This window comes from Antedon mediterranea, chromosome 3, assembly GCF_964355755.1.
Source record: "Antedon mediterranea chromosome 3, ecAntMedi1.1, whole genome shotgun sequence".
Lineage (NCBI taxonomy): Eukaryota > Metazoa > Echinodermata > Crinoidea > Comatulida > Antedonidae > Antedon > Antedon mediterranea.
The window spans coordinates 38011392-38032738 of NC_092672.1; the positions used below are offsets into that span (position 1 = coordinate 38011392).

At 32.5% G+C, this 21347-nt stretch overlaps 1 protein-coding gene across 1 annotated transcript; it reads left to right on the top strand.

The window, feature by feature from the left end:
* Positions 1 to 19689: 19689 nt before the first annotated feature.
* Positions 19690 to 20706, top strand: LOC140044362 (uncharacterized). The gene has a single exon (XM_072088841.1). It carries the CDS (start codon positions 19690 to 19692, stop codon positions 20704 to 20706), a length of 1017 nt encoding a protein of 338 aa, XP_071944942.1.
* The last annotated feature ends 641 nt before the right edge of the window (positions 20707 to 21347 follow it).

The window sequence follows — 21347 nt, forward strand, 5'->3', positions numbered from 1 at the left end:
TACTCGTAATCAACTTATATACAGTCATACTCGTAATCAACTTATATACAGTCATACTCGTAATCAACTTATATACAGTCATACTACAAATCAACTTATATACAGTCATACTCGTAATCAACTTATATACAGTCATACTACAAATCAACTTATATACAGTCATACTCGTAATCAACTTATATACAGTCATACTCGTAATCAACTTATATACAGTCATACTACAAATCAACTTATATACAGTCATACTCCAAATCAACTTATATACAGTCATACTCGTAATCAACTTATATACAGTCATACTCGTAATCAACTTATATACAGTCATACTACAAATCAACTTATATACAGTCATACTCCAAATCAACTTATATACAGTCATACTCGTAATCAACTTATATACAGTCATACTACAAATCAACTTATATACAGTCATACTCGTAATCAACTTATATACAGTCATACTCGTAATCAACTTATATACAGTCATAATCCAAATCAACTTATATACAGTCATACTCCAAATCAACTTATATACAGTCATACTCGTAATCAACTTATATACAGTCATACTACAAATCAACTTATATACAGTCATACTCGTAATCAACTTATATACAGTCATACTCCAAATCAACTTATATACAGTCATACTACAAATCAACTTATATACAGTCATACTACAAATCAACTTATATACAGTCATACTCCAAATCAACTTATATACAGTCATACTCGTAATCAACTTATATACAGTCATACTCCAAATCAACTTATATACAGTCATACTACAAATCAACTTATATACAGTCATACTACAAATCAACTTATATACAGTCATACTCGTAATCAACTTATATACAGTCATACTCCAAATCAACTTATATACAGTCATACTCGTAATCAACTTATATACAGTCATACTACAAATCAACTTATATACAGTCATACTACAAATCAACTTATATACAGTCATACTACAAATCAACTTATATACAGTCATACTCTTAATCAACTTATATACAGTCATACTACAAATCAACTTATATACAGTCATACTCGTAATCAACTTATATACAGTCATACTACAAATCAACTTATATACAGTCATACTCTTAATCAACTTATATACAGTCATACTCGTAATCAACTTAAATACAGTCATACTCGTAATCAACTTATATACAGTCATACTACAAATCAACTTATATACAGTCATACTACAAATCAACTTATATACAGTCATACTACAAATCAACTTATATACAGTCATACTACAAATCAACTTATATACAGTCATACTACAAATCAACTTATATACAGTCATACTCGTAATCAACTTATATACAGTCATACTACAAATCAACTTATATACAGTCATACTACAAATCAACTTATATACAGTCATACTCGTAATCAACTTATATACAGTCATACTCTTAATCAACTTATATACAGTCATACTACAAATCAACTTATATACAGTCATACTACAAATCAACTTATATACAGTCATACTCGTAATCAACTTATATACAGTCATACTACAAATCAACTTATATACAGTCATACTCGTAATCAACTTATATACAGTCATACTACAAATCAACTTATATATAGTCATACTCGTAATCAACTTATATACAGTCATACTCGTAATCAACTTATATACAGTCATACTACAAATCAACTTATATACAGTCATACTCGTAATCAACTTATATACAGTCATACTACAAATCAACTTATATACAGTCATACTCGTAATCAACTTATATACAGTCATACTCGTAATCAACTTATATACAGTCATACTACAAATCAACTTATATACAGTCATACTCTTAATCAACTTATATACAGTCATACTACAAATCAACTTATATACAGTCATACTACAAATCAACTTATATACAGTCATACTCGTAATCAACTTATATACAGTCATACTCGTAATCAACTTATATACAGTCATACTACAAATCAACTTATATACAGTCATACTCTTAATCAACTTATATACAGTCATACTACAAATCAACTTATATACAGTCATACTACAAATCAACTTATATACAGTCATACTCGTAATCAACTTATATACAGTCATACTCGTAATCAACTTATATACAGTCATACTCGTAATCAACTTATATACAGTCATACTCGTAATCAACTTATATACAGTCATACTCGTAATCAACTTATATACAGTCATACTCGTAATCAACTTATATACAGTCATACTACAAATCAACTTATATACAGTCATACTCCAAATCAACTTATATACAGTCATACTCGTAATCAACTTATATACAGTCATACTCGTAATCAACTTATATACAGTCATACTACAAATCAACTTATATACAGTCATACTCGTAATCAACTTATATACAGTCATACTCCAAATCAACTTATATACAGTCATACTACAAATCAACTTATATACAGTCATACTCCAAATCAACTTATATACAGTCATACTCCAAATCAACTTATATACAGTCATACTCTTAATCAACTTATATACAGTCATACTCGTAATCAACTTATATACAGTCATACTCTTAATCAACTTATATACAGTCATACTCGTAATCAACTTATATACAGTCATACTACAAATCAACTTATATACAGTCATACTACAAATCAACTTATATACAGTCATACTCGTAATCAACTTATATACAGTCATACTACAAATCAACTTATATACAGTCATACTCTTAATCAACTTATATACAGTCATACTCGTAATCAACTTATATACAGTCATACTCTTAATCAACTTATATACAGTCATACTCGTAATCAACTTATATACAGTCATACTACAAATCAACTTATATACAGTCATACTCGTAATCAACTTATATACAGTCATACTCCAAATCAACTTATATACAGTCATACTCGTAATCAACTTATATACAGTCATACTACAAATCAACTTATATACAGTCATACTACAAATCAACTTATATACAGTCATACTACAAATCAACTTATATACAGTCATACTCCAAATCAACTTATATACAGTCATACTCCAAATCAACTTAAATACAGTCATACTCCAAATCAACTTATATACAGTCATACTACAAATCAACTTATATACAGTCATACTACAAATCAACTTACATACAGTCATACTCGTAATCAACTTAAATACAGTCATACTCGTAAACAACTTATATACAGTCATACTCGTAATCAACTTATATACAGTCATACTACAAATCAACTTATATACAGTCATACTCGTAATCAACTTATATACAGTCATACTCCAAATCAACTTATATACAGTCATACTACAAATCAACTTATATACAGTCATACTCGTAATCAACTTATATACAGTCATACTACAAATCAACTTATATACAGTCATACTACAAATCAACTTATATACAGTCATACTCGTAATCAACTTATATACAGTCATACTCCAAATCAACTTATATACAGTCATACTCGTAATCAACTTATATACAGTCATACTCGTAAACAACTTATATACAGTCATACTACAAATCAACTTATATACAGTCATACTACAAATCAACTTATATACAGTCATACTCCAAATCAACTTATATACAGTCATACTCGTAATCAACTTATATACAGTCATACTCCAAATCAACTTATATACAGTCATACTACAAATCAACTTATATACAGTCATACTCGTAATCAACTTATATACAGTCATACTCCAAATCAACTTATATACAGTCATACTCGTAATCAACTTATATACAGTCATACTCGTAATCAACTTATATACAGTCATACTCGTAATCAACTTATATACAGTCATTCTCCAAATCAACTTATATACAGTCATACTCCAAATCAACTTATATACAGTCATACTCGTAATCAACTTATATACAGTCATACTCGTAATCAACTTATATACAGTCATACTCGTAATCAACTTATATACAGTCATACTCGTAATCAACTTATATACAGTCATACTCGTAATCAACTTATATACAGTCATACTCGTAATCAACTTATATACAGTCATACTCGTAATCAACTTATATACAGTCATACTACAAATCAACTTATATACAGTCATACTCGTAATCAACTTATATACAGTCATACTCGTAATCAACTTATATACAGTCATACTCGTAATCAACTTATATACAGTCATACTCGTAATCAACTTATATACAGTCATACTCGTAATCAACTTATATACAGTCATACTCGTAATCAACTTATATACAGTCATACTCGTAATCAACTTATATATAGTCATACTCGTAATCAACTTATATACAGTCATACTCCAAATCAACTTATATACAGTCATACTCCAAATCAACTTATATACAGTCATACTCCAAATCAACTTATATACAGTCATACTCCAAATCAACTTATATACAGTCATACTCGTAATCAACTTATATACAGTCATACTCGTAATCAACTTATATACAGTCATACTACAAATCAACTTATATACAGTCATACTCGTAATCAACTTATATACAGTCATACTCCAAATCAACTTATATACAGTCATACTACAAATCAACTTATATACAGTCATACTCGTAATCAACTTATATACAGTCATACTCGTAATCAACTTATATACAGTCATACTCGTAATCAACTTATATACAGTCATACTCCAAATCAACTTATATACAGTCATACTCCAAATCAACTTATATACAGTCATACTCCAAATCAACTTATATACAGTCATACTCGTAATCAACTTATATACAGTCATACTCCAAATCAACTTATATACAGTCATACTCGTAATCAACTTAATACAGTCATACTACAAATCAACTTATATACAGTCATACTCCAAATCAACTTATATACAGTCATACTACAAATCAACTTATATACAGTCATACTCGTAATCAACTTATATACAGTCATACTCCAAATCAACTTATATACAGTCATACTCGTAATCAACTTATATACAGTCATACTCGTAATCAACTTAATACAGTCATACTACAAATCAACTTATATACAGTCATACTCCAAATCAACTTATATACAGTCATACTCCAAATCAACTTATATACAGTCATACTCGTAATCAACTTATATACAGTCATACTCCAAATCAACTTATATACAGTCATACTCGTAATCAACTTATATACAGTCATACTCGTAATCAACTTATATACAGTCATACTCCAAATCAACTTATATACAGTCATACTCGTAATCAACTTATATACAGTCATACTCGTAATCAACTTATATACAGTCATACTCCAAATCAACTTATATACAGTCATACTCCAAATCAACTTATATACAGTCATACTCCAAATCAACTTATATACAGTCATACTCGTAATCAACTTATATACAGTCATACTCGTAATCAACTTATATACAGTCATACTCGTAATCAACTTATATACAGTCATACTCGTAATCAACTTATATACAGTCATACTCGTAATCAACTTATATACAGTCATACTCGTAATCAACTTATATACAGTCATACTCGTAATCAACTTATATACAGTCATACTCGTAATCAACTTATATATAGTCATACTCGTAATCAACTTATATACAGTCATACTCCAAATCAACTTATATACAGTCATACTCCAAATCAACTTATATACAGTCATACTCCAAATCAACTTATATACAGTCATACTCGTAATCAACTTATATACAGTCATACTCGTAATCAACTTATATACAGTCATACTACAAATCAACTTATATACAGTCATACTCGTAATCAACTTATATACAGTCATACTCCAAATCAACTTATATACAGTCATACTCGTAATCAACTTATATACAGTCATACTACAAATCAACTTATATACAGTCATACTACAAATCAACTTATATACAGTCATACTCCAAATCAACTTATATACAGTCATACTCCAAATCAACTTATATACAGTCATACTCGTAATCAACTTATATACAGTCATACTCCAAATCAACTTATATACAGTCATACTCGTAATCAACTTATATACAGTCATACTCCAAATCAACTTATATATAGTCATACTCGTAATCAACTTATATACAGTCATACTCCTAATCAACTTATATACAGTCATACTCCAAATCAACTTATATACAGTCATACTCCAAATCAACTTATATACAGTCATACTACAAATCAACTTATATACAGTCATACTCGTAATCAACTTATATACAGTCATACTCCAAATCAACTTATATACAGTCATACTCCAAATCAACTTATATACAGTCATACTCCAAATCAACTTATATACAGTCATACTCCAAATCAACTTATATACAGTCATACTACAAATCAACTTATATACAGTCATACTCGTAATCAACTTATATACAGTCATACTCCAAATCAACTTATATACAGTCATACTACAAATCAACTTATATACAGTCATACTCCAAATCAACTTATATACAGTCATACTCGTAATCAACTTATATACAGTCATACTCGTAATCAACTTATATACAGTCATACTCCAAATCAACTTATATACAGTCATACTACAAATCAACTTATATACAGTCATACTCCAAATCAACTTATATACAGTCATACTCGTAATCAACTTATATACAGTCATACTCGTAATCAACTTATATACAGTCATACTCGTAATCAACTTATATACAGTCATACTCGTAATCAACTTATATACAGTCATACTACAAATCAACTTATATACAGTCATACTACAAATCAACTTATATACAGTCATACTCCAAATCAACTTATATACAGTCATACTCCAAATCAACTTATATACAGTCATACTCCAAATCAACTTATATACAGTCATACTCGTAATCAACTTATATACAGTCATACTACAAATCAACTTTGAGTGCGTTGGTATATTGTATAGATTGTTATTGGAATTATAATACTGTGTATTGTCATTGTATGAATATTAAACTGAAACTGGTACCAGGTTGGTGTTAATCAATTCCACGTGGAGTAATTTAAGATTGAAATTTAAATTCGAGTAATTTTAGTCATACAACTGCGAACTTACACATTAATAATAAATTCGTGTCATATGGTAAATTGATAACGTTTGCAAATAATAGTACAATTTTGCCAATTCCTGTTTTACTTGAATCAGAGCCTTAAAACTAGTTGACAAAAAACTGTGATGTGCCCAAATATGGTAGTTATATGACGTCCATATGCGCACATCACATTTTTTGTCACATAAAGGTTGATAAATGTTGACAGAGCTTTATACTGTATTGATGTTTTTCTAGAAAGTGCGTATTTTACGAAGTTTTACTAAACAACCCATCTTAATTCAAATATATGATGCACCAACAAACTAGCTTAAATTACATTTCTAATCTACATAATATTAATATTAATCTCGTGCTTTTTTTTTTTTCAGAATGGACAGATTTTGTTTTAGGTAAATCTAGAACATGGACAAACACTGCCCTCAATTGGTTGCTTTATCAGCCCAACGTTCATGTCGTGTACTACGAACATTTAAAAGCAGATATATATTTACGGAGAATTGAACAAGATTGTGCAATTTTTTAAACTGCCAGTAAATGAAAATCGGTTACTATGCATTGCGAGTGACCCGGTGGGTAAATTTAAAAGACCCCCGGCGCCTAAAAATAAACAGCTAGAGTTTGATCCATTTACTGAAGATATGAGAGAGATGGTTAGTTTATATATCAAATCTGTTGCCATGGCATTAGAAGCGAGAAATCAAGAACCATTACCAGACCAGTACAATCCAAAATTTACATTCCAAAGCCACGATTAAGAAATTCAACTGAATCTATTGAGTCTAACAGTCATTCTGTGCATTATCATTATGTTTCTGAGCATGCGCAAAATGATGTTTTTACTCAATAGAGGCCACGTATAGTTTAGTTGCGCGTGTAAAATGAAAGGTCGCTTATGCTGCGTGCGCGCACGAAATCGTCCCGGGGTGATTTAACGCATTTAAAAATACTTTCAGAGAATTTCTAAAAAGCAAAAAGAAAGATATATTGAACCGCTGTTGTGCTTGTTACCCATCACGTTGCTACCTCTATTAGCAAACTCTATGCATATTCATTAAACATACAAGTATAGTTAGTACACAAAAGGCATTTTACTTTGCTTAGTTATTTTCCCGGGTCAGTCTGTTCGTACCCAACAAAGTTAGCGATAACTTTACCCATAGTACCCGAATAACTAAGCCTTATTAGGTGGTGGAGTCAATATGGTGGAAGGAACAGCCTGTTTTGTTTGATTTGCTATAGCTCACTAGGTAATGGGGTACAATTCATATTGTATATGGTGTTGGGATGGTAAACGGGGTAATTTAATAACCGTATATGAAATAATTATTTAGTATATTGGTTTAATATTTCCGAAAATATTATTTATTTATTTATTTATTTATTTATTTATTCTGGTTTATTAAAAACAAAGACATGGCAGTACAAAACTGAATTGCGTCCAGTAACATAAACATAAAAAGTATATCAAAAACGAGCAAGATTTACACAAACATCCAATATAAAAATATATATATATATATACAAAATGCATTAAAATAAAATAAAGAATATACAATTACAAATTTACAAAGATATATATCAAAAACGAGCAAAATTACACAACCATCTAATATAAAAATATATATATACACATAAATTCATAAAAAAAAAAAATAAAGAATATACAATTACAAATTTAAAAACTGCGAGTAAAATTATTAATTATCCGTAGGCCTATCAAAATTAAGAATTTCATATATATATATTATTGCACTATTAAAGGTCATTGTTAATCAGGAATGGGAGTGTGGATTTCTTAAATCTTTCTGTTCTACATTTAATTTGGGATATTTTGTTTGCGTTTCTGAGAGATCTACCTGTCGCTTCAGCACGGGTATTGGGGATAATATTACTAAATTTTTCATGGACACTCCTCTCAAACTTCAGAACAAGCTGGAGACGACGGTCACAGAGCCTATCAAGAGAAAATTTATCTGACAATTAAATTATTGCAATTTTTTACATTATGAAATTATCAAAATCTTTTAAAATGTATATACTTATTTTTTTATTTACTTTATACTTTATTCTTTACAAGAATATAAATATATCTGTTGTTTTTTAGTTTAATATCGACATTTCTTTTTATAGTATTGTTAATTACCGCAATTCATTATTGCTGTGTATTATTTCAGAATCTAATGGTCTTTCAGATGTCAATTGAACTCAGTTTTAAATCAGTACGCATAAAACTGCTATAATAATTATAGGCTTAATGTAAGTTTTAGTGACAATTTTAGTGACACTTATTCTCAATTAAATACCGGACCACAAACTTTGATACAGCTTTTATACGCGCGCGTCGTGTTAAATGATGTTGGTGATATGACATTTTCATCGCGTTCAATTGTTGATAGGATATTTTTTACGCGCGCGTCTCATTCAATAGTTGTACGCGCGCGTAACCTTTTTGTCGATAATAATTTCTGGTAATAAATAGACTAATGTACTTCCGAGTTGTCTCATGCAAAAGTAAATAATAACAATGTAAACTTCTGTTCGTATAAAACTGTAATTTAGAATATTTAAGATATATTTTGTAAAGATTAGTTAATTATTTCAAGACGAACGTTCATGTTATATTGATAAGTATTATACGATATGTATGTACATTAATTAATCCATGTTTAAAATGACATAAGATACCTGAGTGCCTAAACAAGTGTACAAACGCTGTCTGTCTGTCTGTCTGTCTTAGGAGCTTTAAAACGAATCGTTATGGTTCAAGGTGTGCATTGTTTTCATTTCTCTACAGAACTTTGTTTCGTTCACCTCGTAAGTTAATTATTTTATTTTACTCAATATAACATTTTGATTACACGATCACATTATTTAATATACTAAATTTGACAATACCGAATTGAAGTAAATCAAAACAATAAATATATATTGAATGTTTTAAATAATATCAGGTACACTATCATGCTTTCAATGGATACACTATCCTAAAGACATTCTTTTTTTCGTCTTTCTCCATTTTCTTTCATTCCAATGTTGGGTTTCCTATCCTTGTGTGTTATTCCAGTACCGTACATTGATGCCACTGTGCTGTTTTTATCAACGTCATACAGTATTCATGATTTGTATTTATTAATAATTTATTAATGTAATTTTGAAAAGTAATACCTTGATAATTCATTTGTTAAAACAGATGTTTCATTTAATTTGTGCAATATATGATGCCTCTATAATGTAACACTTAATTTCATTAATTGAAAACATTTTGATTTTTAAAGAGGGTATTGATACAAGTCTATTCTGTGTATACTGCGCATGCTCAAAGTATAATATTTAAATAAGCCAACAAAATAATGTTCACTTATTTTAGTTAATTTATATTTTGGACATGCTCTGTAGAATTTTAAATGTTTCCCTGTTTTTGTTTTAATCTTCGGGATTCTTTGTAAAGCAATTTAGGAAAGGTTCTATTTTCAGTACTAATTGTAAATATAGGCAGGTGGTGATGAATAAATATGTATATGCGATTACTAACTTATTGTCTGAAAATGTGTCATTTTTATTTTCTTTTTAAGTCTTACTCCACTCTCCAAGCCTAAAATAAGACTTAGTTTACATAATCAATCTATCTTGTAATAACTTGTTATTGGATGTGTATGAAATAATATATGCATAAAGGCCAATTTACACCGACGAGCGGTAACGGTAATAAAAATATAGAATCTATGTTATATGACCATTATACACACAACGCGGAACGGACGGGCGGTTTCATGTCTCAGGATAGATACAGAATCTACGTGGGACAAGCTACGTGGTTTTCCACTCTCAGGATAGATACAGAATCTACGTGGGACAAGCTACGTGGTTTTCCACTCTCAGGATAGATACAGAATCTACGTGGGACAAGCTACGCGGTTTTCCACTCTCAGGATAGATACAGAATCTACGTGGGACAAGCTACGTGGTTTTCCACTCTCAGGATAGATACAGAATCTACGTGGGACAAGCTACGCGGTTTTCCACTCTCAGGATAGATACAGAATCTACGTGGGACAAGCTACGTGGTTTTCCACTCTCAGGATAGATACAGAATCTACGTGGGACAAGCTACGCGGTTTTCCACTCTCAGGATAGATACAGAATCTACGTGGGACAAGCTACATGGTTTTCCACTCTCAGGATAGATACAGAATCTACGTGGGACAAGCTACGTGGTTTTCCACTCTCAGGATAGATACAGAATCTACGTGGGACAAGCTACGTGGTTTTCCACTCTCAGGGTAGATACAGAATCTACGTGGGACAAGCTACGTGGTTTTCCACTCTCAGGATAGATACAGAATCTACGTGGGACAAGCTACGTGGTTTTCCGCTCTCAGGATAGATACAGAATCTACGTGGACAAGCTTCGCGGTTTTCCGCTCTCAGGATAGATACAGAATCTACGTGGGACAAGCTACGCGGTTTTCCGCTTACCGTTACCGCTCGTCGTATTGCCTTGATCACATCCGCTGAACAAAATGAGACTATAGGGTGCGCCATACACCTTGCTTTGAGATTATAGCCTGAGAAAATATCATAGCAGCTATCTTGATGAGAATGTAAGTTTATATATATCTTTTGCTAAGACCCATCTTTAAATAAGGGTACAGGAGATAAGATGTAGAGTCAAAACTCCCTCATAATCATCGTAAAAATGATTCGTATAAATCGTATAATTGTATATTGGTAGAATACGGTAAATCACCATCACAAATGCTGCCACCATGCTCATCTACATACATACATACATGTGTCACGCGCTATTCTCTAAATTCTTGATTAATAAAAACAGATGGATATGCAATAGTTGACGTGGTGATAGTTGTCATAACAACCTTTTAACAACTGTACACAAAGTATTTATATAGATATTTGTGGCTTTTCTTATCTACTTTATCATAATCAAAATAAGTTCTAACTACTTGACACCTAATCATTAAATACACAATGTACACGCCTAATTGTTTTCTCTCACTGCTGTACATAAACGTCCTAAAATCTCATGGTTTGATTATAGTAATCCTTAGAATTATACGAGATATATTATAGTATTGACTTGAAAATGTACCGTTGTCCGTGATTTGTGTCGCGTCACCCCTCCTCGCGTCATGTCCTCCCCATCCTAATCTGTGTTTTTGTCGCAAAAGGCTCTCTTGTAGTATTTTGTTTTGCCCCGTCCAAATGACCACATAATGATCTTATCTGATAGCTAGCTGACCATCTCTTTACCCATCAAGAGTAAATAGGCCTACTGTTGCTGTATATAGGTTACAATCTGTTTGCACAGGAAATGCCAGAAGTTACTATATACATAATGTGTGTGCATTTGTGTTTTAGATAAAATGGTCTCGCATTGAAATATGGAAAAACCCTAATGATTTTAATACAATATTGTATTTCTCCAAAGTTTTCTTGAATTTTGGTTTAATTGTTATAAATACTATGACGTAATTTGTCGGCACGTTGTTATGTTTCATAATCTGATCTAATGGTGTAGGCAGCTATGTTTAGGTAATAGTTGTGTATACACAAACAACATAAGTTATTAAAAGTACATTACAACCACTATGTAGGCCTATGCAAACATTTTATCGGAAGTCGACTTTACCGGTCTAAATTTCGCAACAACTTCCATCCATTCGGGCACTGAATACCTGTTATGACATCGTACGTACGTGACTGTTTTTTAAAGTTGTCTCAGATCAGAATTTTATTTCTTAAGTTTGTCTCAAATCAGGAGAACCTACGAATATTATGTACCGTTGTTCCAATCCGCTAAACCTTTACCTAGGAATTGAGTGAGGAAGCACGTGCATCCCAGTGTTCCGCACAACGAATTAAAATGACACAACTAGGTCGTAGTCGCATTGAAAGCCAACCTCGACTAACCACTCCCCCCCCCCCCCATCCCACCACTCCCATGATAGTTAATTCTATCCTGAAGAAAATGATGCAGAAGTCTTCTTGGATTGTATTTGCCTGGATTCCAGCTTTATATTACTGGGACGAATGTTTAATTTAAAATATCTTGCTAAACGTTTTAGAGTAACACTGAGCTCTTTTATAATAATGTACATTTTTTTAAAGAGCAACGAAGTGCCAATTGAATCTGTAGATAGAATACTGGTCTGAAGTTTGTGAAACTGAGCCTATAATAGTTCATGATACAAAAGAAGAAAATACAACCATACTTCAAATCAACTTATATACAGTCGTACTCCACAGGAGCTTTAATGATTGAGGAGCCTATACTCGAGGAGCCTATTCATTACAAGCTATGCTTTTATTTGGGCTCCTCCACTTTATTTAAGTTATTGGTAAAGTGAAATAAAATGAAAATCAAATGAATAAAAGCACTCAAACTAGCATGTCTATAGCAAAATGCTGATTAAACCAATAGAACGTAGGATTGGTTACCCTATAAATAAATGGTGTAAGCCCTTATTTGCTATTGTTTTGTTGTACAAAGTCCTAAAGAACTCGCTCTGTTTAACTAACGTAGGCCACCACATGCCTCTTGCGTGCAGTCCTTACTGCATGTTACTTGTCATTAGTTCTACAGTTTATAAGAAAATAAAAGAAGATTAATTAACATTGTTTTATTGAAGTATTTGGACAACTATGGCCATATTTGGCCCCAAGTATATATTTTGTTTACTTTTATTAATTTTTGGATCAATACCTGCTGTGATATTACGTAAGTAATTTTTAAAATCTTATCACCTGATACGTCGAGTGCATATCAGTGGTGAAGTTTCAAAGTGATTTTGTATTTTCAACCGTTTTTCATGTGTAAAATGCAAAACGTGTCCCATGACTGCATGTAGCAAAACAAAATAAGGTGCCTCGTTTTTTTTAAAAACAACTTCTGATTTATCTCCGTGTTCTTATAAACCCTGCACCATGTGTAATCCATAATTATACACTAAAAACTGTATTTTATTTTTACAAAATTAATAAAATAATCAAGATTATGAGTTTGACATATAAAGTCTGGCTTGTTTCATTCCATTTTGACAACTTAATATAAGTAATAAAGAAACGGTTTGCAAAAAGAACCCCCCCCCCCCCCAAAAAAAAAGATCAAGGAAACACAATAACCCAATGATGGTACTCCCAAAACTGGTATAATTCTGGTCATTTCATACTCCACTACCCACCAACTCCTCCAGCGGCATATTACTGTTATTTCGGATCAAATATCATGCCGGTCACTTTGATACCCCAATATAACGAAGAAACAGCCGAGTACGGAAAAGTTAGGAATTGAAACGATTTTGAATAATTAATATTTCATTCTCAACTTTTTAACTATTAAATGAGAAAACGGGCGGCATGGTACCTAGTAGGCCTACATGACTTACACGTACCATCGTTAAAGCTTGCTAATTGCCAAATGTCATTTTGTTCTTCTATACGTATTTCAGTACACGAAATGTTACCTATTCCACTGGGTGTTTTAAAAATAACAGGCCCCCTTTTTTTTAACCATATTTATTGAGGGTGATCCATCCAGCAATTGCTGATCATTAGGGACCCTCAGAGTTTCAGAAGACAAACAAATCCAAGATGCTCTACATACAAAAAGTCTTATTACAAGTCATTGGGAGTGGAATTGTAATTTTGTTCTTTGAAAAAATCCTGATATCTGACGGGACTTGAACCCAGGACCCTTGGAGTGGTAGCCAAGCATCATAACCACCAGGCCTAAGATTTTGTAATCGATAGGATTAAAGCCAAAATAATAGCATTCAATATTCCAAATGCTTTCAACATCTTTATAGTCTATAGTCAATACTAAGATCATGCAGTAAAATTGTTTTATAAGCTGTAACAATACAATCAATAAATCAATCAATCGTTCGATTTATATAGCGCCATTCCAACATTCATTGCTCATGGCGCTATAACCTGAAGTTATATAGAAAATCTTTGTTTGGAATTCATTTCTGAGGTAAAAACTCCTAACTTCTACATTTCAAATACATTGTCTTCGATACTCAAAGTCGATGTGCATCATTGATATTTCATACTTAGTACAATTTAAACATCTTTTGTCATACTCATGGTAATTTGATATACTACAATGAATGGGTTTTACTTAAATAAGGACTTTGAATACACAGGTTGCACCCTCCGTGCAAATATTGTCCTGTGTAATGATGGCAAGTATAGGTCGATTTAACGTCTCTCATAGAGTGGGCGTTTTAGTCTGCTTCTGTATCTAAAATGTGCTTACTGGTAGGGGCGCTACACACATGTGGGGTCAGAGGTCAAATTATAAACTAATGTAATATAATGACAACCACTTTCATTGTTCATGATAACCAAATGTATTCGGCAAGTACATCATTTTACTAGAAGCAGGTACGAAACCTAAACAGCGATAGTTTATTTATTCATGAATACTAATCAAAGTCGATGTCTTTATTCTTTAAATATAATTAAAAGAATTAAAGCGGAACTTCTTTGAAGTATCAATAATTAATGAGTTCCATTTTTGGTTTATATAACACGGCGAATTACACATTACATTACATTATGTTTTCTGCGAGTATTCTACATTCAGGAATCGCATCGACACAATGTAGTTGATATGGGGTTAAAAAGGCATCGCCTAAACTTTCCCATTATAACTAAACTAAACTAAACATTGTGGATTTTTACCCAGTTTTCCCAGTAAATCAAAGTGTACAACAACAAAAATATTTTGACCTTTTTGACTGTGTGTATGGAGAGTATCTAACAATACAAAACAATCTATGTGTAATAAATATAAACTTTAAATTGTATTTTTAGTCGCGTGTAAACGCAACTCCACAGCTCAACTATGTCGGTCGGTAAACACTAACTCAAATTTAAATTTAAACTTGTTAAAAATGTACTGAAAATATTCAGAATAATATCAGCAGGTCTGATTAAAATTCGAGAATTGAATAGCAAAACAATCATCTTAATATTGATGTATACATTTATTTACGTTTTTATCGTGATATAAATAAATATAGAGAGAAAATGGTAAATTGTATTTTATTGATCTATTATATTACACTCTTCCATTTTGATTTTGCATGTAAAATTGAAGATCTTTCAATATGAAATAAAAGTGTGTTGCCCCCACAAAAAAGAAACAAACGATACAAAACAAATTAAATAATTAAAGTCTTTCGTTCAATATTATCACCGACATCTAAAAATGAATTTCTAAGTCAGTTTTAAAAATAAAATTGTTTTACATATTTTTTTTACACGACAAAGTTCATGCTATAGAATAGGCCTACATAAAATTTGATAATACAATCTCACGTTTTGACTTCTTTTCGTGACAAAAACAATAATGATTGTCAGTCCTGACAACATATTGCTAGCTACTATTGCTACTGCAAAATTGGGGTTGTAAACATTTAGCTTAATATCACTTTGTTGTGTTTGTGTTTTTTTTTTTTTTTCTTTTTCTGTCTCAAAATGTCATTTTTTGTTAATGTAATGCGTCCGTATAATATGTTTTATGTTTATGCTTAGGACTACAAAGAAAAGCCACTTTGGCTTCTGTGTATCTTAACCCATAAACTTTGTAAAATATTGAATATTGAATAAATGTTGTTGTACCATGTATTTGTCTCTTTTGTGAACGTTACAAACTAGTATATTTGTTCATTTTGCTACACCTTTGACATAAACTATAATAAAAACTATAATAATTCATCCTGGGCTAGCCTGTATTTGAAAGAGATTCGCTAGCCTGTAAACGAATTGAAATGTTATGGTTTGAGGCCTGATACACCATACATGGCCTGGTACACCATAGCTGTACATGGAACACGACTCTCGAAATATTTGGCCGGATTTAAATGACAGTACTATTACAATTACTCTCTGTCTCGTTTCTATTCAACTCAAGTTTGGTTTTTTTCCTACGTGCTTTCAATATCACTCATGTGGTTTCGTTACATTGTACAGAAACAACTGTGATATTTGACGAACACAATCAGTTAAATATGTGTTAAGATATACTATGCTTTCTATGTCAACATTATGTATGATTGTATCCTGACTTACGTACAATAACCTACCTGACGTACATGCTAATTTTTTTCAATAGTCAAACAATTATAAATAAGTAATCAGATTCAAATATTTGTAAAGCATCCACTCCTATTATGTTTCAGAAGAGAGAAATTAATAAACATTTTGATTTATTTGCATAGTATTTGTGTTGTATTTTGTTGTAAAACCTTTTGCAATTATTATTTAAGAGCTGGTTTTTATCTAATATTGGTATTTAAATGGGTTTCTTTCTTTTATAGGATTTTCCCCCCTTTTCTTTGTTTAAATCATTATTGTCATTTGTTATTGTAATTGTACAAAGAAAATAAAAGAAGTTGTCATTGCCATTGTCAAGAGAGAAGACAATTCAATTTTGTGAAATAAATAAATGAAAAATATCAACGAGTAATATTTCACTTCAATCACTTCATGACAATCACCATTATAAACAATATCTTAGGTGGACTACTAGTGGTGGTAGACAGACGATCGTCTGACAATCCTAGGCCTTGTACATTTTGTACTTTTTGCTCCACCTAGAGGTCTGAAGATCGAACCGTTCCAGCCGTTAAACTGTGGAACAATCTTCCAAATCTCATTAAAGAGTCTCACCTTCAATCGGAGTTTACCTTTTAGTGAGATCCAACTTACCCACTATACTGTGTTGTGAGAGCATGCATTGGGTCCAAATATCATTAGTAACTTCGTATACTTGGCTCCGTAATTATATACACATAATATATTCCAATAATATAGTTTCTTCTGTACATGTACAGGATACGCAAAGTTCCTTGAGTTAACAAACAACGGTAAGTAAAACAAATACGTCCTGCTTGTTCGACGGTCGGTAGTTGAGAGAGAGAGAGACAAAGAATAAAAAGGTTTGCATGCCGTTCGTTACACCTGCTAACACATATGCAAATTGCCTCTACATCAGCTCCCCTCTAGATCGCAAATGAAATGTTAGCGAGCGATGAATAAAAAAAAATGTTTCTAGTATAAAACTTCCAGCACAATAAAATAACAGAATTTCTTCAACCGCAATAATCTGCAAGCTTACGTGGCCAGTGTACATGTCATCCGCTACGCGTTTGCCGTGGCGGAGGTGCGATTGGAATAGTACTTGCGGTTGAGGAAAGCACTGCTTCCGGTTGCCTTGACGATTCTAGAAAGTTGTTAATAGCTTTATCATTCTTGAAAGAATTTCATTTAGCTTCGATTTTGTATAGATGACAAATTTCGTTTTTGTAAAAGCACAAGTTAACGGAGTACTTACTCGAACGTTTCGATCTCTATCAGAGATCCTTCTCAACTGACTGCGGAGTGTTAATGCAGCTTGGTCATTCCTCCAATCTACAACCGGAGGCGTACGACGTCATCAACAGATGACGTCAAGAATGACCAAGCTGCATTAACACTCCGCAGTCAGTTGAGAAGGATCTCTGATAGAGATCGAAACGTTCGAGTAAGTACTCCGTTAACTTGTGCTTTTACAAAAACGAAATTTGTCATCTAGAAAAAATCGAAGCTAAATGAAATTCTTTCAAGATTTAAGAGAAAAATATGGTCAAGAAACCATCAACATCGTACGCAAACAGGAAAATATCGCGAAGAAAATTTCACGGCAGAGAAATCACCGGGTAGCGATTTTTTTTTTCGTACATAAGTTGGGGACCCCCTCATGAAACGTCACAAAATAAACATGAATAATTCATCAGTTAAATTTTCTTGCTCCGTGTGCACCCAAGCGTATAGCAACAAGAACAACTGCGATACGATTCTAGGCGATTCTCCACTGTGTTTTTGCGGCGTGCGATTTCATAAAAGAATAGCGGCGTTTTGTGTGGATTGTCGAAATAATCTGTCTTTAGTTTTTGTTTTTTTTTTAAATAGAATTTATTACTAAAGAATTACGTGTTAAAATTATAGTTTCTATTAATACTATTAGGCCTAATTATTAGTCTCTAAAGCTCGTGTCTATTCTAGTAGTCTGTGTGGGTGTGTGTGTTAATAGGTACTCCGAGTAATAATTACACAAAATTTATTCTCGTGTTCATCCTTTGAGTACATGCATATTGTTTGATAATAAAATAACAGAATTAAAAAATTACAGTACACAAAATTATACACATTCTTATTCTCGTGTGTCTAAACTTTCTTTGGGCTATGACCAATACTACTTAGTTGAATGTGTCTTGCCTAGCTAGCTGTCGATGTCTCGACACATTTTGCATAGTGGTAGTGTGTGTGTGAAGAGTGCGCCAAGGCAATCACGTGAATGCTAGGCCTAGGAAGAATCGTATCGCAGTTGTAATATCACTTGTTGCTATACGCTTGGGTGCACACGGAACAACAAATTTAACTGATGAATTATTCATGTATATTTTGTGACGTTTCACGAGGGGTCCCCAACTTATGTACGAAAAAAAAAATCGCCACCGGGTATTCTCCCTTCATTGTAAGCGGTTGGACATTACCCCTCCGAGCCTGAAATTATATCGACCGATCAAATCGTCTAAAGCAGAGGAAATGATAAAACATGCAGAAAGACAGCTTTTACGCGAGAGAATAAGAATCGCCACCAACAAAATCACACAGTTAGAAGGCAAAAAGAAAGATTTAAATGAGGAAATCGTATCGCTAATTCCCAACGGAGGGGACATCACCAATGTATGTAATCACGTAAACAAAGTGTGTGAAGCGGAATTCTTAAAATGCCGATCACGACAACAAAACAAACTGTTGTGGTGGAAAAACAAAGCAGAAAACGCAGCTAGAGATTTACATCAAGAACAGGATTTATCCGGTAAGATCTTAAGAGAAAAATGGGTGGTAAATCTGTCTAGTAAGTTGGTTAGTGAGGACGAAATATCAGCATTACAAAGGGGATTGAACTATGCGGCAAGCCCACGATCCATGCCCATTGACGATCTCATAGTAGCGGCTGAAAAAGCGGCTGATCTCGTCCCACTGGAAGAACAAGACACCGTTCGCAGTAAAATTGTAGCTATTGTAAAATCTACCACTCTACCACCTTCAAATTTAACCCCCAAAGAACGAAAGGCCATAAACAACTTGAAGAAAGATAAATCTATTCTTATTCTCCCAGCGGATAAAGGTAGATCTACTGTCATCCTAAATACTAATGATTACAAAGATAAAGTGGGAACCATGGTAAGCGACACTAATGTTTACGAACTGCTAAAACGTAATCCAACACAAAACTATAAACGAAAAGTGGTCAACATCATAGGCAGGTTGTTCAAAGAAAAGAAAATCAACTACAGAGAGAAAGAATGGCTGTTTCCCACGGCTGAAATTGTACCTAGGTTGTATTGTCTTCCGAAGATACATAAACCAAATTGGCCATTAAGACCTATAGTAGATAACATCAACACCGTTTTTTACACCGTTGCACAATTCCTCACCAAAATCCTGGGTCCGCTTGTCGGAAACACAGAACATCATGTAACTTACTCAGGAGAGTTGGCGAGTGAACTAAAAGAAATAATAGTCAAACCATGGAGAAATGGTCAAACCAAGTGAAACATTTGTCTCGTTTGACGTAGTATCTCTGTTTACAAAAACACCAGTAGAAGAGGCCCTCAAAGTTGTCGAAAATCGCCTAACAACAGATCCGACACTTCTGGATAGAACTAAACTACATGTGACAGACATAATGGAGCTCCTCGGTTTAATTGTGAACAAAACCTATTTCTCGTTCAATGGTAACATTTATAGGCAAATACAAGGCATTGCTATGGGAAGCCCAATAAGTCCTATATTGGCGAACTTGTATCTAGAGTGGCTCGAACATCAAGCCATAAACACGGCACCCACTAACATCAAGCCTGTGTATTGGAAACGATACGTTGATGATGTATTAGCTATCATCCCCATAGGTACAGTACATACATTTAACACACATCTTAATAACATCGATATAACTGACAATATCAAGTTCACCACAGAATCCATGACAAACAACACAATACCTTTCCTGGACATGCTCATCACACTCAATGACAATGGAACAGTTACCACTTCAGTCTATCGGAAGCCCACTCACACAGACCAATATTTACATTTCAACTCACATCATCCACTCGAACACAAACTGGGGCTTATAAACACGCTTGTGGACAGAGCTGAGAAGGTAGTGGGAGATATGGATTTGAGGAAAGTTG

What these genes read in the sequence shown, in the direction of transcription:
- LOC140044362 (XM_072088841.1), top strand. Translation starts at nt 19,690, where the DNA reads ATGATAAAACATGCAGAAAGACAGCTTTTACGCGAGAGAATAAGAATC.